The sequence below is a fragment of the Acanthochromis polyacanthus genome, chromosome 14, assembly GCF_021347895.1.
Source record: "Acanthochromis polyacanthus isolate Apoly-LR-REF ecotype Palm Island chromosome 14, KAUST_Apoly_ChrSc, whole genome shotgun sequence".
NCBI lineage: Eukaryota > Metazoa > Chordata > Actinopteri > Pomacentridae > Acanthochromis > Acanthochromis polyacanthus.
Genome location: NC_067126.1, coordinates 31044549 through 31066284, shown reverse-complemented (window position 1 = coordinate 31066284; position 21736 = coordinate 31044549). Strand labels below are relative to the sequence as shown.

The 21736-nt window shown below is 42.4% G+C and overlaps 1 protein-coding gene across 3 annotated transcripts in view; it reads left to right on the top strand.

Moving 5' to 3' along the window:
* Positions 1-21736, top strand: part of lrp2a (low density lipoprotein receptor-related protein 2a) — a 51168-nt gene that overhangs the window by 11784 nt on the left and 17648 nt on the right. For 2 of the 3 annotated variants that reach the window (XM_051958873.1, XM_051958874.1), the window contains exons 14-52: positions 308-510; positions 686-826; positions 1595-1798; positions 2428-2620; positions 3240-3365; positions 3573-3703; positions 3912-4049; positions 4157-4438; positions 4534-4773; positions 5407-5526; positions 6010-6126; positions 6247-6627; positions 6954-6968; positions 7243-7491; positions 8082-8293; positions 8422-8606; positions 8709-8937; positions 9100-9277; positions 9449-9577; positions 10400-10566; positions 10848-10991; positions 11101-11210; positions 11643-11820; positions 11953-12166; positions 12264-12503; positions 12698-12886; positions 15054-15986; positions 16618-16783; positions 16863-17021; positions 17124-17413; positions 17498-17698; positions 17913-17939; positions 18045-18080; positions 18167-18409; positions 18502-18627; positions 19593-19712; positions 20309-20440; positions 21082-21283; positions 21389-21684. In XM_051958873.1, coding sequence (XP_051814833.1) covers positions 308-510; positions 686-826; positions 1595-1798; positions 2428-2620; positions 3240-3365; positions 3573-3703; positions 3912-4049; positions 4157-4438; positions 4534-4773; positions 5407-5526; positions 6010-6126; positions 6247-6627; positions 6954-6968; positions 7243-7491; positions 8082-8293; positions 8422-8606; positions 8709-8937; positions 9100-9277; positions 9449-9577; positions 10400-10566; positions 10848-10991; positions 11101-11210; positions 11643-11820; positions 11953-12166; positions 12264-12503; positions 12698-12886; positions 15054-15986; positions 16618-16783; positions 16863-17021; positions 17124-17413; positions 17498-17698; positions 17913-17939; positions 18045-18080; positions 18167-18409; positions 18502-18627; positions 19593-19712; positions 20309-20440; positions 21082-21283; positions 21389-21684 — 7646 coding nt within the window. The remainder of the gene's footprint in view (positions 1-307; positions 511-685; positions 827-1594; positions 1799-2427; positions 2621-3239; positions 3366-3572; positions 3704-3911; positions 4050-4156; positions 4439-4533; positions 4774-5406; positions 5527-6009; positions 6127-6246; positions 6628-6953; positions 6969-7242; positions 7492-8081; positions 8294-8421; positions 8607-8708; positions 8938-9099; positions 9278-9448; positions 9578-10399; positions 10567-10847; positions 10992-11100; positions 11211-11642; positions 11821-11952; positions 12167-12263; positions 12504-12697; positions 12887-15053; positions 15987-16617; positions 16784-16862; positions 17022-17123; positions 17414-17497; positions 17699-17912; positions 17940-18044; positions 18081-18166; positions 18410-18501; positions 18628-19592; positions 19713-20308; positions 20441-21081; positions 21284-21388; positions 21685-21736) is intronic. The other variant, XM_022213538.2, reaches the window with a different exon arrangement.

Genomic DNA, 21736 nt, shown 5'->3' with positions numbered 1-21736 from the left:
GTGCTACTTGTGATTGCATGGATTTTCTCTGGGTTGTCTGTCTTCTTCCCAGTCCTAAGACTTGCAAGTTAGGTTGTCTGTTTCCTTGTGTTAGCCCTGCAACGAACTAGCAACATATCCAAGGTGTATTGCAGCTCTTTTCTAATGTCACCTGGGGTTGACTCTCCCTTAACCCTCCATAAAGCAAAGTATTTCTAATGGATGGATGGATGGATAAATGCTAACTTTCAAGGATTATATGGGATGTGCAAATAGTGAGATGCATCTCAATTTTGCTAAGTTATTGTCGTCAATATTTTTCTGATAGAAAAACAGTGGTCCATGGAGGTGCTGTTGTCCCACACCCGTTTGGCATCAGTCTGTTTGAGCACAATGTCTATTTCACGGACTGGACCAAGATGGCTGTGATGAAAGCCAACAAGTTCACTGACAGCAATCCTCAGGTGGTTTACAGTACATCTCAGACTCCACACGGAGTAGCAGTGATACACCAGTTGAAACAGCCACACGGTAAGCACATCATTAAGACAGATGTTTGTCTTTGGAGTGATCCTAATGCAATTCACGCTTACAGCTTCAGTATGATGGAAATTTATCTAGATGTTCTGCCATTTAGTGTTTCTTTGGGTCAAAATGCATCTCATATACGATTTCCAGTAATGGGGTTGCTTGCGTTTGTCTTCAGTGTCAAACCCATGCAGAGTAGACAGAGGTGGATGTCAGCAGATCTGTGTTCTGAGCCACAGGAGTGACAATGGAGGACTGGGTTACCGCTGCAAATGTCGCATGGGCTATGACCTGCATGCTGATGGGAAGCGATGTTTGGGTAAGGCATCATTTCCTTGCTTAACTGCAGTTATTTTTTTCAGATCTTAGAATATTTCCAGGTTTAAAGGCATTATGGAGGATGTTTTTTTTGTTTAATTTGTCTGATTCACATAAAATGAATATACTGACCTTTAGTGGACTTGTATGTATGGTCTCTAAAAGAATAAAAAAAATAAATAAATAACTGTGGACATGGCAGGACCTGAAAAACATCAGCCAATCAATGCGCTCGGACAGAGGCGTTTGGTTTGCTCCCTTTCCTGTCAATCAAAAATCTTCCGGCTCAGGCCTAGTTACGTAGATTACGTAAGCCTTGGACTTATGTGCTTTCTGCATGTGTTGCTTTGGTATAGCTTCGTAGTTAGCTGGCGACTTGTTTTGCTCATCTTTTTTACATAATGGCAGATAAAGATCCAGGGGCACCCAGCCGTAAAAGACAACTTCACGAGTGCTACGCAAGTTTCTGGAGGGGGGCGTTTCTTCGTAAATGTTAAGAGGGGGGAGGTTAGAGGGGGGTGAGGGAGAGGTTGTATGTGCGCATGCGCATGCTACGTTCAAAGTCGTAGGAAATTAAATCTCCTCTAATGCCTTTAAAGTTTAAACTCATACTTAACACTCTGAAGATAAAATGGTCCACCTGACCCATACAAATACAGAAATAAACTTTTAATCTTACTCTATCCTTTGTTATAGAATGTATAGACTCTATGCCCTTGGTGTGAATTGCTGTTTTGTTTCATCTGGTTTTCTGATTTCTTGCTTACAGCTGTGAGGCAGTTTTTGCTGTTCTCCAGCCAGCTGGCTGTGAGAGGAATCCCCTTTAACCTCTCTTCTCAGGAGGACATCATCCTGCCTGTCACTGGTTCACCATCTTACTTTGTTGGAGTGGACTTTAGTGCTGAGGATGATGCTATCTTCTTCTCAGACACAGCCAAAGATATTATTTATAAACAGAAAGTCGATGGGACAGGTGAGCACCTTGTATTCTCCATCTGAATAGTTGTAACTATCCTAACTACTGAACACATTTAAAGCATGGCAATAACATACTACTACAAAGAAAGACATGGTGTGGAGTCTGAAAACTTATCAGCAGCTAATATGTTTCCACTGTTTTCTCTGTGTTTGCATCCTTGGATAATTTTTTTTTACGAGCAGAGAGCTCTACCGTGTGATTCAGCCAGGCTTATATGGGGAGTTAAGGGAGTGCCTGATAGGGCTGCCTGGTACTATGAGGGAGGGAGTGGACAGGAGTATGGATAGTGCAAAATAAATCATATAATCAACTTGCATATCAGGCTAAGGACCTAAAAATTAGTAGGAGTAATCAAGAGTGTTTTGCCAACCATTTCTAACATTTAGTTCCTGGACTATCACCTGAGCTGTGGAAGTAGCTACTGTCTGATTATCCACAAGCAGTCACACCACACAAAAAAAAGAAACGCCACTGCTCTGATCAGTGATGTTGTTTTTGGAGGTGCTCTAGTTTTTTCTGTTCGCTCCACAAGAGGAAAATGCAAGCTGACAGCCTATTTATTTAAATGTGTTCCTCTTTCATCTCTGTGTTAAATGGTGTTCTGACTGCTTTGATCTGCACAGGCAGGGAGGTGCTGGCAGCCAATAGAGTGGACGGAGTGGAGGACCTGGCTTACGACTGGATTTCAAAAAACCTCTACTGGACTGACCCACGATACAGAAGTATATCTGTAATGAAGTTAGCTGATAAGTCCAGAAGGGCTATCATACGCAACCTCAACAATCCAAGGGCCATCGTGGTGCATCCTTTAATTGGGTAAATATATACACCAGGGAACTATTAGGATTTCTGTAAATCAAAATTACTCAAACAAAGATTAGCATTTTGCTTAACCGCCTGTACAAGGAAGCTATGTACTGTATGCAATATCAGCATACAGTACAACTATAAAACAGGCAGTTTTTGCTGTTCTGCAAGTATCAACTATAAAACATAAAACTGCATTATATTCCTACACAATGTCATGTAGCTGCCATAAAGTATGTGAACACGAGAGCTTTTAGCCAGTTTAAAACCCCTTTTTACTGAATATTTTGAATTTATTATATTTTGTTTGTAATATATATAAAATACAATTATATCAGTGTCTGGTTACACACCTTAAGAGGTGTTCGCCCATTCATAAACTATCCACAAATTAAGCCCCCACCTGATGAAAGGAATTCTGTTTCCAACAGCTGAGATTAGCTCAGTGTGAAGGGCAGTATTGTAGTGAACACTAAGAGGTTGGCTTAAACAGGAAAGCTCTGTATTGTTGAAGTTCCGAATACAGTCAAAAAAGTACAACACACAGAAAGTTACCGTATTCATTTTCAAGTAGGAACACTTCAGTGAAGTATGACATTGTGCCTTTTTGTCCATTTTGCTTCATCAGGTATATTTTTTGGACTGACTGGTACCGGCCAGCAAAGATTATGAGGGCCTGGGGTGACGGGTCACATGCCCTCTCTATTGTAAACACAACTCTTGGCTGGCCAAATGGCCTCGCTATTGACTGGAGGTGAGCCAAATGTCCTACATCCACGTGCCCAGTATAACAGTCTCATAATAAGCAGTTATTCCTTCTTCATTTTGCTGAAGTTTGATGTTTTTCTTTACCACAAAGTGATTGCATTTATAGCCATCTCTATTTCATCCCTACTCTGATGATATATGAGTGACTGTGTGTATTTTACCCTCATGTTTCTCTGCTTTTATCCCCACACAGCTCAATGCGTCTATATTGGGTAGATGCTTTCTTTGACAAAATTGAGCACAGCAGTTTTGATGGACGGAACAGGCTTTCCTTGGACCGCATAACCCAGATCTCCCATCCATTTGGCCTTACCATATTTGAAGGTATGGCCTGGCATCAGCAACAAGATGCCTATATATCCAGTACAGGATCATACATTTGAACTGAATCAAGAAGGAGCTCATTTCTCTGGAGCTGACTCTGTAGGGCTTTGTTTAATGACGATCATGTCAAAAGCGCAGTTACTATTAGCAGGAGGTGATGAAAGATAAGGTAACCGAGGTTGTGCTCTGTTGCCCCTCTCACATGAAGGATATGCATATTTCACTGACTGGCGCCTGGGTGGCATTGTACGTGTGCGCAAGACAGACGGAGGGGAGATGGTCATTATCAGAAGAGGAATCAGCCACATCATGCATGTTAAATCTTTCAACTCCAACTACCAGATTGGTCAGTAGCTTCATTCACTGGTCCTCTCCCTTTCGCTATTCATGCATAGCCGCAGCTCCCACTTGTCAGTCATATTCCTTGTAATTACCCTCTACTCCCCTTCTCAGGTTCCAACCTTTGCAACAGGCAGACGAATCCTAATGGAGACTGCAGCCACTTCTGCTTCCCAGCCCCAGACTCACAGAGGGTGTGCGGCTGCCCGTATGGCATGAAGCTGTCGCCCAACCAGCAGACGTGTGTGGAAGACCCTTCCAACGAGCCCCCCACATTGCAGTGTGGAGCCAACTCCTTCTCCTGTGGCAACGGCAAATGTGTCCCAAACAGCTACAGATGCGATGGTGTTGATGACTGCCATGACAACAGTGACGAAGTCGACTGTGGAATTAACAGTAATGGGTTTTAGTATATGTTTGATAATCCTCTTGTTTTCTTGCTCAGCTCATGTTCATGTGTATTCAACATCATCATGTCTTTCTTTTCCTAGACACCACTTGTTCCCCTTCAGCATTCACCTGTGCCAACCAGCGCTGTGTGCCTGCAGGATGGCGCTGTGATGGGCACAATGACTGTTTTGATAACAGCGATGAGATCAACTGCCCCACACATGTGCCCGGAACATGCCCTGCAAATCAGTTTACCTGTGCCAACCACCGCTGCATCCCACATACCTGGCGTTGTGATACTGACAATGACTGTGGGGACAGTTCAGATGAAGCTGACTGCTGTGAGTATCTTTATAGAGGCCAACAACTTATAAGTGAGAGGATTTGCTTAGAGAGCTTTTTTGTTCATTCTAAACACAAAACGGGCAGAAAGAGTGACCCTTATTCATTACAGCATCAAAAGAAAGAACATATAGGTGAGAAATAGAACATTTGTTTAAAACAGTGCTGAAAAAAAGGTTGACAAACAAGATTGCTGCCTGATTAATATACCTGAAAGAATTTTTCATGAAATGTTTTTAAAGTAGTTATAAAGGATAACCCTGTCTGACCTTATTTCTGACAACTTCAAGATAAAAGTTGATTACTAGGCCACTGGAGATGGCTCACTTGAAAAGAATTCTTCCATGGATGCCTCCAAGTTTATCTCGGACCAGACAATGTGCGTGTTGAACTCCCCACAAATTTTGGGTTGCTTAATAAAAAAACGGTTACTCAACTTTCTATGCCTTTAAACGGCATTGAATCTTCTGTAGACCCAGCGTAGTATTCTGCAGTTAACAGTAATCAGATCATTTTAGAATTATGATTATTGTTCCTCTTAAATTGAAAATGGCTTTAAATTGACTCTTGTACAGTATCGTGTGCACTGACCAGTAAAGATTTCTTCTTTTTCTCATATTCTGTGCTGACAGATTTGGGAAGTACATGCCATCCGGGACAGTTTCAGTGTCCAGACCACCGCTGTATCGACCCCAACTATGTTTGTGATGGGGACAGGGACTGTGTGGATGGGGCGGATGAGCAGGGATGTAGTGAGTAACTTTCTAGGTTATACTTTCATTGAACATGCATGTAGTTACTGGTCTCATGTGGTGCTTACTTACAGTACACTAGTTCGTGCTTTTGTAGCACAAGTGTGTCATTTTACAAAATTGTTTAACTTCATTTTGCTTGTATTTATAGAAGCAATGAAGCCAGTCAATTGTAATTGTTAACTTGCTGCAGCCCAGTGTCTCATTCTGAGATATTGTGGACAGGCTCTTTATCGCCCAGTTCCCAATTAATATTTCATCCCTTTGTGCAGTCATTCATGCATTCAACAATGCTCTGTTTTTGCCCGCTAAAAGAAGTTGCAGAGGTCAATTGAATTCTTTGTAAAAATTCAACAAGCATTTCCTAAGCGCCTTAGTTTATTGATCTCATTATCTGTGTTGCACAACAACTGAGCTCAGCGAACATACACAACTGCAGAAATATTGCATATCAGTATTAACATACTCAACTGGATTTTTCAGTCTATAACTGCACTGTGAATGAGTTCAAGTGCTCCAGTGGCCACCAGTGTATCAACTCCTACTACCGATGTGACGGAGTCTTTGATTGCAGCGATCGCTCAGATGAGCAAAACTGTCGTAAGTATTTACGTACTTCCATGTGTTGTGCTTGCATAATTATGTACAAGGTTGCTAATATATTTGAATTTCAGTAACTGTGCTAATATTCTATATATGCTGTTTCGTAATATATCTCAGCTACCAGACCTCCAGGGATGTGCCACCATGAGAGTGAGTTTCAGTGCCAGTCAGATGGGAGCTGCGTCCCATCTACCTGGGAGTGTGATGGTCATCCAGACTGCGAGGATGGCAGCGATGAACACCACGCTTGCCCGCCTCGCACCTGCCCCTCCTCACTCTTCCGCTGCGATAATGGAAATTGCGTGTTGCGCAGCTGGATTTGTGATGGGGACAATGACTGCAGGGACATGAGTGATGAGAGAGACTGTCCCACACCGCCCTTCCGATGTCCGAGTTGGCAGTGGCAGTGCCCTGGTCACAGTGTTTGCATCAACCTCACTACAGTGTGTGACAACACTCCTGACTGCCCCAACGGTGCTGACGAGTCTCCACTCTGCAGTAAGTCTGAGTTTCTTCAGCGCAGAACATATTCTTTGTCTGTCAGGACTTGTTTTATTTCTGAGTCTGGCCCACTCAAATTCAATGGCACTTTCACACAAGACGAGCAGGATCAATCTCTCGACTGATTTTGTTTAATTTGACAGTATTTTCTAGTTATTGTATTCTATAAACAGAAGAAGCTTCATTTCACAGAAATTTTGTGTTGAATGTCATCTGTTTGTCTTTGGATTCTTGTGTTGAAATCAAGCATGTGTGTGATTTGTCCTGTATTAACCTGAAAATGATCTGTGATTTCCCCTTCTTGCCTTTCTCACAACTTTCAGATGAGCCTTTACCAGGTAGGAACAAACTCTCAATCATTGGTAAAAATGCTGCATGTAGCTTTGATTAAATGTTCAACAGATGGAATATCTCCATTAATTATTTTAATAGTCATAGATTTTTGACAATCACATACCACAAATAAGCATTAAAAATAGTTCTGGCTCAGAATAGCAATTATGAAAATAGTTAGTGCTTTGATGTTCATTTTTATTAGAGTGCAACTTGTATATTAATGGCATTATTTCCATTTTTAAGGACTGAATTGTTTTTTTTCTGCTTTCACCACAGATCAAGAGAGTTGTTCTGACAACAATGCTGGCTGCACCCATGGTTGTATCCAAGGGCCATTTGGGGCCCAGTGCACATGTCCAGTGGGCTATCAACTGAGCAATGACTCTAAAACCTGTGAAGATATGGACGAGTGTAATCCTCCTGGACTATGTAGCCAGCACTGCTTTAATGAGAGAGGGTCTTTTCGCTGCCACTGCCAAGAGGGTTACACTCTTGAAGCAGACCAGCGTACCTGCAAGGCCTCAGGTAAGGAAGGATATGGCTTAATCTTTCAGTGCATGGAACATGGTAGTTTTGAATAACAGCCCAAAATTTTATAATGCAGAAGAATTATTTTAATATCAGTCCTGCAGTGATTTTAGTTTCATCACTGGTTTGCCAATATAGCTCATATCTCAGTTTTCTTCTCTGCTTGTTCATAAGGAACCGCAATAAGGGGGAGCTTGGCCCCTAGACTGCCAGACTGACACACTGTCTTTCTTCTCTCTGCTCTCTTCTCGCTGCTCTGATTTCGTAAGATAAGAGAAATAACATATATGTCACTCACTGGCCATCACCAGCGTAATTAGGACATAATCACAAACAAAGGGCTGTTTATGAGGAGCGTGCCTGACGTGAGCTCCTCTTCCACACAGATAACCCGCTGAAAGGCTTTGCAATACAATAGGGCCTTATTTAGACAAAAGTGCATTCCCAAAGGATTGCCATTTGAGTAGGGGTCTGTTTAACAGTCTTGTTGGATGGTTTTGGTCAACATGCAAAAGCTGATAAGTGCTCTCATTACCATGAGAAAGGACAGGAAAAATAGGTAACAGGGGTTTGATCTCTGTTGACAGATTCTCGTCAGGCGTTTCTGCTAGTGGCCAGTCGGAATCAAATCGTGCAAGATGACATAACCACTCAGCCCAATGTGGTCCGGTCACTGGTTCGAGATGGACGCAACATTGTGGCCCTAGATTTTGACTCTGTAACAGATCGGGTGTATTGGTCCGATACAAGCCAGGATAGAATCTGGAGTTGTCACAAGAATGGCAGTGATAGAACTGTGGTGAGTTTGGTTTGTCCCCTTATGTTACTGCAGACACATTGCATGTTATTTGTTTATTTTTACTTTTAAATGTGGTGCTATTTTCACTAGAAAACATGTTGACCTAAGAGTGACTCTCTTGTGGACAGATATTCGACAGTGGGGTGACTGTCACAGAGAGTCTTGCCGTGGATTGGGTGGGCAGGAACTTGTATTGGACTGACTATGTCCTGGAGACGATTGAAGTATCTAAACTGGACGGCACCCACCGGACTGTATTAGTCAGTGAAAATGTCACCAACCCTCGAGGCCTGGTGTTGGACCCAAGAGACAGGTTTGAAAAAAGTTTGTTACAGTCTGTGTACCATTTAATGTCAAACATTAAATTTTTTTCACCATTCAAGTAGCTGGTGTTAACAGAGGATTTGTTTTGTAGTGCTCACCTGATGTTCTGGACTGACTGGGGAAGGAACCCACGCATTGAGAGGGCCAGCATGGACGGGAAACTGAGGACTGTTATCATTAACAGCAAGCTGTATTGGCCCAATGGATTAACCATAGACTATCCAAACAATTTGTTGTACTTTGCTGATGCCTACTTGGATTTCATTGACTACTGTGATTATAATGGGAACAACAGGAAACAAGTTTTGGCCAGTGACCTGGTGAGTGCATGTGATGGCAAACTTTATGCTAACTACACATTTTCTAAATGATCTCAGGGATACTGTTTGTGTTGTTAATCAAAAGGTGAACAGAGATTCTATCTCCTTTTGAATAGCATGTGTAAGACACTTTTTTTTTCTTTTGCTACTCTCTATGAAAAGGTACTGCAACATCCCCACGCAATTACCATTTTTGAGGATTTTGTCTATTGGACCGACAGATACATCAACCGTGTGATGCGAGCTCATAAGTGGCATGGGGAGAACCAGACAGTGATGCTGTTCAACCTCCCTCAGCCCATGGGTCTGGTGACAGTACACCCAGCCAGGCAGCCTGCAGGTATGCCAAATGTAATGAATATAACCCAGTATTTGCTGCATCTGATATTACAGTGGCAGGTGCTTTTTTTTTTTTTTTTCCAAGTCCATTTAAAAAATAATCGTAGAAGCAAGACTCTTTACGGATGTATCTGTGTTTGTATGTACCTACATGTGATTTGACAATTTGCAGGGGAAAATCACTGCTTGAGGAGTCCCTGCACTCATATTTGCCTACTTTCTGCTGTGGGACCGAGGTACTACTCATGTGCCTGCCCCTCAGGCTGGACGCTGGCAGCAGACCAAATCACCTGCACCAGAGGTATGCTTCCTGCCAAAAGAAGGAAAACACTCATCACTCGGTTTGATGAAAAAGGAAGTCAGGTCAGATGCAGCTGATAAGTTGATATACTCATAAGGTATTCATCTTGGCTGTGCTTACTGGTGTAAAAGAGCAAAACTCTTGTTGTGGAATTGATAATTTTTCCATGCTTCATTTGTAATTATCTCAATGCTGGTAAGAGGAAAAATCTTTGAAAACATGAAGCTTGTGTTATTGATCCATCCAGGTACTTGTCAACAGTCTCCCATTTAGTTTTTCTTGTAAACTGCTGTTCCAGTCATAAATATTAAGAATCATATAAGCGTGCCTTTCAAGGTCTTAAGGAGACAAGGGACCTTTAATTCAAAGTCCAAGGAGTCTGCCTCAGGTCAACAGCTTAACTCATCTCAGGTTTCAGCCCATTCAAACCAAGCAGAACACAGTCTACCCCTGAGGCCAGCGATTATCCAAGAATGAAAATGCCCTACAACCATTCATTGATTCTAATCTCTGATGACAAAGCAAATCAGATTGTGGAACCAGCTTTCACCAGTCAATCCCCTTTATAGATAAAGGCCTTTTAGCGTGGGATCCCTAATTTGCGCCAGATATCATACATAACTATTTTTCTGTTTTTGATTACCTCAGGCTTCATCCACATTCAGGAAACATGATTTATTTCGTTCTATTGTAGAAGTCACTATTATGCAATTCATTTTTTGAAGCAGTTTGTTTATTGTACTGTAGGAAGAACGGTTTGTATGTAATTCTGTACTTAGTTTCTGATTTTTCATGCTTTTCTCTGATGTGTTTTACTTTTAGTTGAGGATCCTTTCCTGGTGGTTGTAAGAGACAGCATCATCTATGGCATTTCCTTGAACCCAGAAGACAAGAGTAATGATGCTATGGTTCCTGTTGCTGGTCTTCAAAATGGCTATGACGTTGACTTTGATGATAATGAGCAGACCATTTACTGGGTCGAGCACCCGGTAAGTGTTCACTTTTCTACCTCTTGTCTATTTTCCAACGTAGTATGCTAAATATTACATTCTTGTACTGTGCAGAGGTGCAGTGCTGATAGACCCAGTACAAGAAACACACTCTGTATGTATAGTTCATGTCACCGTTCAGTTTTTACCTTAACTTGTCCTCTGATGACAATTTTGAGATTACAATACACACAATAACTGTTCACTTACCCCACCTGATTCACTTTACATATCCACATTCAGCAGTGATTGAGGTTAATGTGTCTTCCTTTGTTCACCAGGGTGAGATCCACAGGGTGAAGTCAGATGGTACTAACAGGACAGAGTTTGCCCCTGCAGCCATTCTTGGCTCCCCTGTAGGCCTGGCTTTGGACTGGATAACAGAGAACCTGTACTACACCAATCCAGCTACACAGTCTATTGAGGTGAGACATGTAAGATTATGTCACGTAAATACAAAAATCTGTGTAAATAAAGGCAGTGTCACAACACAGTTGTGCAAGTCAATAATTGCACCTGTTTGTGTTCGGCCAGGTTTTAAAATTGAGAGGGGAGATACAGTACCGGAAAACTCTAATCACAAATAATGGCTCTCCAACTGGCGCTGGCAGTCCTGTTGGCATTGCAGTGGACCCAGCACGTGGGTAAGCCCCATTTAACACAGCCCTGGCACAGCCACTCAAGGCCACAGCTACTGAGCTCTAACAGCCTCCTCATCGCCATCTGCTCTGCCTCTAGAGAGATCCCAACCAGTGTTACTGAATATCACACTGAACTCTGAAACCCCACCAGCCAGCAGTCTCCTGGTCTGTTGACTGGTCATTTATTGACTTATTGAAGACTGAAAACATGGTATAATCACAAAAACCATGTTGTTACTACTGCAAATGCCAGGGAAATTTTCTTTGTTCCTTAAATGTAAACTTTTTTCATCCAGCAGTGACAGTTTTCATCTCTGTTAATTGACTACAACACATAAGGCATAAAAAGTAATAAGCACATGCATTGTATATTTATGACTAAACTGCAAAAGTCTAAATCACAAAAACTCACCGGCGATCTCATATATTTTTAAGCAAACTGTACTGGACAGACCAGGGAACAGAGAGTGGCATCCCTGCCAAGGTGGCATCTGCAGACATGGATGGCTTAAACCCAGTCACCCTGTTCACAAACAACCTCGACCACATCGAGTTCATCACAGTGGACATCCAAGAAAACAAGCTCTATTGGGCTGTTACAAGCACTGGCATGGTGGGTCTTCACTTTAACTCTGTGCGAAGTTCATGTAATTTTAAGGCTCTGTACCTTAATGTTGATGATTATTCAAGATATATTTATTCAAAGTTTCCATTTGACTTCCTTTCTGGCTTTGAATTGCCACAGATTGAGCGTGGTGATCCAGATGGAACAAACCGCATCACCATAGTGACAGGCCTGTCTCACCCCTGGGGTGTGGCTGTCTATCAGAGCTACCTCTACTTCACTGACCGTGACTTTGAGGTCATAGAGCGAGTAGACAAGTCCACAGGTGCCAACAAGGTTGTATTGCGTGACAACGTATCTGGACTCAGAGTGCTAAAAGTTCATTTTCGAGACAGTGAGTAGCACAAGTACACATCAATTAAAAACACACAGTTCCCTGCTGTGTTGCTTTATATTATGTTTGTCACACTGCACTCTCTCTTTAAATTCAGCATCTGCAGGGACATCCAATGGCTGCAGCAACAATATGGGAATGTGTGAGCAGCTCTGTCTGCCTCGACCACAGGGTTTGTTCAGCTGTGCATGTGCCACGGGTTTCAAACTTAATGCTGACAACAAGACCTGCACTCCCTATCAGTCCTATGTGGTCATCTCCACTCTATCTGCTATTAAAGGCTTCAGTCTGGAAGGCTCTGACCACTCTGAAGCCATGGTGCCTGTGGCTGGGAGAGGTAAGTGTTTCTCATATATTATTTATGATGTTTTGCAGTTTATAAAATGTGTATTAACTCTTGTCAAGAGGCTGAGTTTAGTTGCAATAATGAACTGAATGACTGGCAAAATTTAAAAAAGAGCTTCTTACGATATGATCATTGTATTTGAAGTAAGAGTAATGGACTGTAATGACTGGGTTATCCTCTTTCAGGTCGTAATGCTTTACACATTGATGTACACATGGCTTCTGGTTTCATCTACTGGTGTGACTTCAGCAGCACTGTGGCGGTGCAGAACGGGGTCAGACGGATCAAACCAGATGGCTCAGGATTACGTAGCATAGTAACATCTGGAATAGGACGCAACGGGATAAGAGGCATAGCTGTCGACTGGGCTGCAGGTATGCATTTGTGTTCATACAGCACATTAAGTCAGTGTTTCTCAAAGTATGGGGCTGGCGTGAATGACTGGGAGGAAAAAGTCCTACGTGGAACTCATTAGCTGAACTGTTGTTTTAACGTCGGCCTGTTTTTCGGTGCACAACAATACTCAAACTGCACTATCACAGTAACCGTCCGCAATTCATTCTGCTCCACCCACGATGATTAGTAGTGATGGGAATTCCGGCTCTTTCAAGAGAGCCAGTTCTTATGGTTCATCTCACTAAAAAGAGCTGGCTCATTCAGGTCACAAGTAGCTCCTCAGATTTACTATTTACAGTGAAACAACATATAGAAGCTTAAAAATTCTCTCATAATCAATCATAGCCTTTTGCACAAACTGTCTCGTAGACTCCAGATTGTAAGTCTAGGCGGTTGTGATGATGAACTTTTTCTCCTGTAGCACCTTGTCACAGGCAAAACACATCGTTTGCTGAACATTTTCTTATTGATAGACGCTACAATTTACCAGCGTTCCTGAAACACCCCAAATCACAGGCTGTGGCAGCTGCTGCTGGGTAGCTGTGGAGCTCAGACAGGTGTTATGACCAAAAGTGACCATGAAAAGAGTTAAACTAGAGCGTTGTAATGTCAGATTTGTCCAGTCCATAACTGAGGGATTTTTTTCTACATGGGATCTTTTCAATCAGCAGAAAAAACAGCACATGCAGGTGTGCTCCACATTTCAGAAGACCACACTGATAAGTGTAAATACCACAGTACACCAAAGTTATAAAAGTATTACTATCCACCACTGTGGTTAACATGGTTGCTGCCTGTACCAGTTAGAGTGACAATAAATACAGCTGAATGATCATCATGACCTGGCACAATGCGACCACTTGAAATTTTAACTCTCACAGACTCATAAGGTCACAAATGCACCATTTTGGTCATAGCCTGAAGCCCTGCTGTAGACACTGCAGCAGCAGCAACAGTTGCAGTAGACAAACTGACACTTTCATTAGTAGCAGGTTCACTTGCTTGTCTTTTTTGCTCCAGCTGCACTGATGAGTGTACAGTTGTAATGTGCCAGTGCAGGTTGCTTGTAGAGCCAGCTAGATATGAGATTTTAACCTTGCATACGCTACACTTTTCCTTTGAATTATCAGCGTATTTGAAATGCATCCAAATTTTACTGCAGTCACTCGTGTTCTCACCTTTCCAGCGTGTTGCCTCTGTAGCATTCTCTCTCTGTCTCTTTCAGAGAACAGGAAAAAAAATTAAAATAGAGAGAGAGAGAGAGACACAAAAATCGTCTCTGGCTCCCAGGCAGGCACAGCCTCCAAAAGTTTACTTCTGAGAGCCGTTTCGCTCGTGACCCCCAACTGTTTGTTAAAAAATTTAATTTATTTGTTTTTAGTTTTGCCCTGATTACAAAGATATTGAAGGGGCACAAAAGTTTTTTTGTCCTCCAAAGGGGGCCCTGACAGAAAAGACTTTGAGAACCACTGCATTAAGCACACAGCAAATGAAGTTGCCTTTTAATAATATTTTTTATACACACATTCAGTCCTTCCTTGTTGAATCTCTGATTTCCACTAGCACTGTTGCAGATTAAGGTCATTGCAATCAAAGCATTTCGCCCCTATTTTGGAGCACAGAATATATTGTATACAGTTGCACTGCTTGTTGTTTTGCTGTCTAGCTTCACCAGCTGGAACAGTGCTACTTTATGTCAGTAAATAACTTATTATTATTATTGTTATAATTTACTTATTGTGGTGTATAGGTTATGTATCAAGCTTACTATTTTAACAATTTTGTGCTTATATTTATTTAGCAAATTTGACCTTAGTGACTATTGCTTTTGCCTCAATAACTACCAATATGACTCTGATTAAATACACCGCTACTAACTCAAAACTAGCCTGATTAGTCTGAACTTGCTTTGTGGTCATGGCAGCAGGCCTCCCTGGTAGAGTAAATTTAAGAAATTTTGACACAGGACTGGACTAACAGAGCAAAATTTAAATCTATTTTGTTCTGATTACACAATCAAGCTGTCAGACAGTAAGCTAAATTTCTACAAGCAGGAGCAGCTCCCTTACCAGTGTGACTTATCATTTTGTGATTGAGGATTTCGTGACTGGCAGATATACTGTATGATACCACTTCTGTCTTTAGGGAATTTGTATTTCACCAACGCCTTCCTGACTGAGACTTATGTTGAGGTACTCCGCCTGAACACAACTTTCCGCAGGGTGCTGCTGAAGACCCAGGTGGACATGCCACGCCATATTGTCGTGGACCCCAGAAACCGATACTTGTTCTGGGCAGATTATGGTCAGCTCCCCAAAATTGAGCGAGCACTCTTAGATGGAACCAACCGCACAGTTTTAGTGTCTTCAGGGATCATCACCCCTCGAGGCCTTGCTCTGGACTGGCAAACCGGTTACGTCTACTGGGTGGATGACTCTCTGGATATGATTGCTCGAGTCAACCCTCAAGGAGGGGAGACGGAGATAGTGAGATATGGCAGCCGCTACCCAACGCCTTATGGGATCACAGTGTTTGAGAGCAGCATCATTTGGGTTGACAGAAACCTCAAGAAGGTGTTCCAAGCAAGCAAAGAGCCAGGCAACACAGAGCAACCTGCCATCATTAGAGACAATATCAACATGCTGAGGGACGTTACTATCTTCGACCAGCGTTCCCAGCCTACCAGTATCCAAGAGCTTAACTACAACCCCTGCATGGAAGCGAATGGAGGCTGTGCCCACTTTTGTTTTGCCCTCCCAGGTTCCATCACAGGCACCCAGAATAAAAAATGCAGCTGTGCTTTTGGGAATCTCGCAGCAGATAAAGAGAGCTGTGTGGTGTCAAGGGATGATTACCTTATCTACACTACTGAGAGCACAGTACGCAGCTTGCGACTTGATCCTGAGGACCATGCACTGCCCTTCCCTGTTGTCAATGTGCCTCGGACATCAGTAGCACTGGATTTTGACCTCACAGACAGGAGGATCTACTTCACACAGAGCTCAGGTGCAGGAGCAAGCAAGATCAGCTACATCAGCCTGTCATCTCCCACCTCACCTCCCATAGTAGTGGCTTCAGGTATGTTTTGTAATCATACTGTTACATCTGTTTGTTAATCCTCTAAAGCCACAAATCATTAAAAATAATATTTCTTGGATAATTAATTTTACATAAATTGAAAAAAGCTGGAATAAACATTTTTACATTTTTCAATATGTCCACTGGTGTTATCAGTGCTGTAAAGAAATGGTGACTTTATATGCTATCGACATTGTGCAGCTTACATTCTTTATTTGCTTCTGTATTTGTCTGATCTCTATTCTGTGTAAGCACAGACTGCAGTTCAGTCCAGTGCAGCCGTAAAGTCTCAGATTGTTGGTTGCAGCTCTGTCACTAATGGCTTAATGATTGTGTGGAGGAGTGCAGTTTTTTTTTTTTATGGAATATGATCATAGCAGACCATTTCTGGCAAAATTTGGCATGTGCAATAAAGTACATTAGATGAAACATCACAATTTTAAACTTAGATTTGGTTTATTTTACTGATGGAATGGCATGACACAAATAAGTAGCCCATTGGAAAGTTGAAAAATAGTTTTTACAATTTCTGATAACGTGCCTTTCAAAGCTGCTGGCTGGGCTGAGTTGAAGGGGGTTGATTAATTAATTCATACTCCGGACAATGCTGATGTTGTGGTATCTGTGACAGATCTTGGTGCTCCTGATGGTATTGCTTATGACTGGATAAACAGAAGAATTTACTACAGCGACTATGTCAACCAGAGCATCAGCTCTATGTCTGTAGAAGGCTCTCAAAGAACAATTATTGCCCATGTGTCCAGGCCAAGGGCCATCATGTTGGATCCCTGCAGGGGGTAAGACTTAGACAACACAGTCTGTTAGTTCATGAGATTAAACTGGACATTTATTACTTAATTCTTCCTTGTTCCACAGATACATGTATTGGACGGACTGGGGAACTCATGCGAAGATTGAGCGTGCCACATTAGGTGGAAACTTCAGGACAGAGATTGTGAACAGCAGTCTGGTATGGCCCAATGGCCTCACCCTGGACTATGAGGAAGAGAGGCTCTACTGGGCAGATGCAAGCTTGTAAGACCTGAAAAAAATCCATTGCTGAATATTTATGTTGTCATTTATATTTCATTATCTTGATACTCTGAAGCTATTGTCATGATTTTGCTCTGCCATCAGACAGAAGATTGAGCGATCCTCTCTCACGGGGTCCAACCGTGAGGTCATCATCAGCACAGCCATCTACCCGTTTGCCATGACCATGTTTGGTCAATTCATCTACTGGACTGACTGGAACACGCGCAGCATCTATCGGGCAAATAAGCATGATGGTTCTGACCAGACAGTGATGATTCAGAACCTTCCATCTCGACCAATGGACATCCACGTTTTGGCCACCAGGAAGCAGCAGCAGTGTGACAGTCCCTGCCAGCAGTTTAATGGAGGCTGCAGCCACATCTGCACACCAGGTAAAAGCTTTCACTTGTGTTCTTTTAACTTGTTGAAAATGCAAAATAAATGCATAAACTGTTCTGTAATTTTCGTCTTATTAGGACCTAATGGAGCTGAGTGTCAGTGTCCATCAGAAGGCCGATGGTATCTGGCCGACAACAAGCACTGTATCCCTGATAATGGGACTCGCTGCCAGCCAGGCCAGTTCACCTGTATGAATGGACGCTGCATTCGAGCCCAGTGGAAATGTGACAATGACAACGACTGTGGAGACGGCAGCGATGAATTGGAGAGAGTCTGTGGTAGGGCGTTCTTAAAAGAGCTTTAATAAATTGTATTTACATTTCTTCCTCTATTGGATTATCAAAAATCTCACTGCCTTAGCCCTTTATCTTCTTGCATGAATAAATCAGAAGCCTTGTTTCATCTCTTTATTTGCAGTTCTCTGTCCTTTGCTTTCACTAATACTAACAAGTTTCTGTTTTTTTGTTTTGCCCTAACACATTTCTGCCTCAGGACGTAAACCAATCTTCAACTATGCTGGTGTGTATTTTTAGACTATATGATCAAATTTCCAGTGACATGCTTCTCTCTAATTAATAACGCAAACATTAACACATGAATCAATGTGCTTATTTTTGCATGCAGTTCCGCAATTGCTGTCATCCTTTATTGCCTTGTCAGGTAAAATGAGTATACCAGGCCTTATTTCTCTTGACCTCAGGCTGTAATTACCAGAACTCTGACCTGTTCTCATTTTTGATTGGCAGCCTTCCACACCTGTGAGCCCACAGTGTTTACTTGTGGTAATGGGAGATGTGTGCCCTACCACTACCGCTGTGACCATTACGATGACTGTGGAGACAACAGTGACGAAGTGGGCTGCCTCTTCAGACCTTGTGACCTCAACACAGAGTTCACCTGTAACAATGGGCGCTGCATTGCAAAAGACTATGTTTGCAATGGCATCAACAACTGCTTTGACAATGGCACCTCTGATGAACAAAACTGCCGTGAGTATCGCTGCAGAAATTAAATGAAGGGAAATACTCATAAAAGTGGGTATTACTTCTAATAAGTATGTTCTAATTTCGGATTATTTCAGCGGAGAGAACCTGCCAGCCAGAACACACAAAATGTCAGTCTACCAACATTTGCATCCCCCGTTCATACCTGTGTGACGGAGACAACGACTGTGGGGATATGAGTGATGAGAGCCCTACACACTGTGGTGAGTTTAGCAACAGTTTGAGGATAAGACAATTTTGTATTTTTTCAGGTTTTGATTATTGCTTGCTTTTGCTATGCAATGACTGCCTTGAAATTGTACTATGAATGAGCCTTTTTACACTATACTTACACGAAACGCACACATATAATTGCTAATATTGTTTTTTGGCTACATTTAATTTCGGTGTACAGATTCCAGGGTCTTTGTGCTGTAGCTCAGTTGCATGACTTATTGGGAAATTTAAATGAGATGGAGCTAAAATAGATGACTGTAATAAATGTTTGTGCTAGCGTTGGCTGCAAAAAAACATTCACGTATGCTAAATGTGTTAGTACGTAGTTTACTATACTGTGATGAGTTAACTGGAGGTTTCAGACACTTATAAATGATCATCACTGACAGGCGAAGTGTTAAATTTCAAGGTGAAACGTTGAATCATGAGCCCCAAATCTATATTATGTACTAACTGTATACAATGCATCTAATATTTTTGTTGTTTTTCCAAGTTATACATCCATTTCTCAGCATCATCAGTTTGTTTATATTTTTTTCCCAGTTGTTCTCTCTATATACTTTGCTGGAAAACTGTACATTTATAGCACCAACAAAAAGCTATTTAAAATCATGCGTATTAAGTTATTTTAGCATTTGCATTTTTTTCTGCCCTTTTTCAGTGTGAGTACTTGAGTTCCAAGCTCTGCAAAAGCACATGATAAATCAGTCAGCAAAGACAAATTTAATAACGCAAAGAATTGTAGAGAGAAATATCGAGGAACACTCAAACCAACTTCTGCTGTCATGAATCAAAAAAAGCAACAGAATTTGTCTCATATCTGGATTCAACAACTTTAGAAGAAACTTTTGAGTATATATGTTGCAAACAAAGTCATTCAACCTGTCTGCTCAGTGTAAGTTACGCAGGATTCCTCCAAATGATTCCAAGCCTTTCTACATCTTCCACGTAGCTACATCCACATGTTCCCAGAGTGAGTTCCGTTGCTCCACCGGCCGCTGCATCCCCGCCCACTGGTACTGTGATGGAGGGGCCGACTGTGCTGACGGCTCTGATGAACCCCTCTCCTGCAGTGAGTATTGCACAACTCTCTCACCCCCAGAATAGAGCTTTTTGGCTTTGTGCGTCTGCCCCCACACCATTATCAGCTTCTCGGTCATTGTGCGTTTGTGTCTGTCCGCCAATCTCCATCTGTGTGCTGTGTGAGAGACTCCTGTGAGTGATGTAGCGGAGAGTGCGAGTCAGTGGTGTATTTCTTTGTTGACGATGTGGTCAGTCAGGCCTCCTATTGTGTGCTGCATTCCTCTGTGGTGACGCCCCTCAATGTCCTCTGACAAACAGCACCTCCCCCTCCCTTTGTCCACCAGGGGTTACAGAGCCTCACTTTAGCTTTTGTTTAGATAGCTCACCATGCATGGGAATGTGGAGTTGCCATGACTATTTTGAAAGCTTTGCCAGTGTTGTATTGTGCCTTTCCTTATTAGTTGAAAAGCATTGGGGGGACGTACCTGAGATAATTGGCAATTACAAAAAGGAAAAAAAGAAATGGTTGTGAAAAGGGATCCACATTTACATCGCATCTAAATTAGTTGACATTCTTCAGTCACAGCACTGTATTTGTGTTGCTGCATTATCTACAGTCTTAATGTGTATGTTTTGTATCTGCAGCCACTCTGGTCAGAACCTGCAACACTGATCAGTTCCGCTGTGATGATGGCAGGTGCATTGCCTCATCCTGGATCTGTGATGGTGACAATGACTGTGGTGACATGAGTGATGAAGACCAGAGGCACAATTGTGGTATGCATCTCTCAGCTTTGATCTCTTTACCATCACTTCTTTCTGTTTACCGGTTTCTTAAAAAAATCTTTATTACACTTCTTCTTACTTCTTCATCCACCCCACCCCCTTCAAAAACCATCCTCTTGTTCTCCACCACTTCTCGACTTTGCCCCCTCCTGCTCCCCTCATCCTGTTGTTATTCACGATGCCGACTGATTTAGGCACACACCGCTGGGGGAGTGTTGTAGGGGAGACACTGGCAGTCGGTGCCCAGCATCTTAGTCTCCTGTAGAAGGTCTCCAGTCCAAGGAGCTGACATTCCTGATTTCTCCTGCCTCAGTCGTTACTTTGTGCATGTCTCCTTTCACTGGCTTCCTGGCTCAGGGTGGATCAGGATTCTTATATTTCACCAAAGTGTGCTCCAAAAATAAGATGCCTGGAGCTAAAGACTTCAGCACTGGCTGAGCCTCAGTAGAAGATTCACTTCAAACAATGTAAATCAATCACATTAGATGGATAAAGAATTTGTAATCACAGCTGCATGTTTTGAAATACAGTTTGGAATGTTTGGTTTCCCTAAATATGTGGGTTGGGTCATCACCGTCATTATTTAATGTCTTGTAAATTTCCTATCCTGATTTTGTTTTTTTTTCTCCCAGCCAATCGCACATGCTCAAGTGCAGAATTCACATGTGTGAACAACCAACCACCTCAGCGGAAATGTATTCCACGCGACTGGGTGTGTGACGGAGATGCAGACTGTGCAGATGCGTTAGATGAGCGCCAAAACTGCACCCACAGATCCTGCGGCATCAATGAGTTCACCTGTAGTAATGGCCTTTGCATACGCAGCACCTACAGGTTAAAGAAAAACTCTCAGATAAAATGTAAATTACAGCTTTAATGAGTCTCTCTGGAAATTTGCTAATTCCGTTCTATTTATTTGTTGTGGTTTTGTCATGTCAGGTGTGACCGTCGCAATGACTGTGGAGACAGTAGTGATGAGCAGGGCTGTACTTACCAACCCTGCCAACAGCACCAGTTCACCTGCCAGAACGGCCGCTGTGTGTCTCATGACTTTGTCTGCGATGGAGACAATGACTGCGGGGATGAGTCTGATGAGCTGGAGCACATGTGCCACACACCAGCACCGACCTGCCCTCCTGGAGAGTTCAGGTGTGACAATGGACACTGTATCCATCTGAGCCAGGTGTGCGACAGGAGCGATGACTGCTCTGACAACAGCGATGAGAAAGGATGTGGTGAGTGTAAAGAGATTTTGAAAACACTACAGGAAAGCAGTGGTCAGAGAGT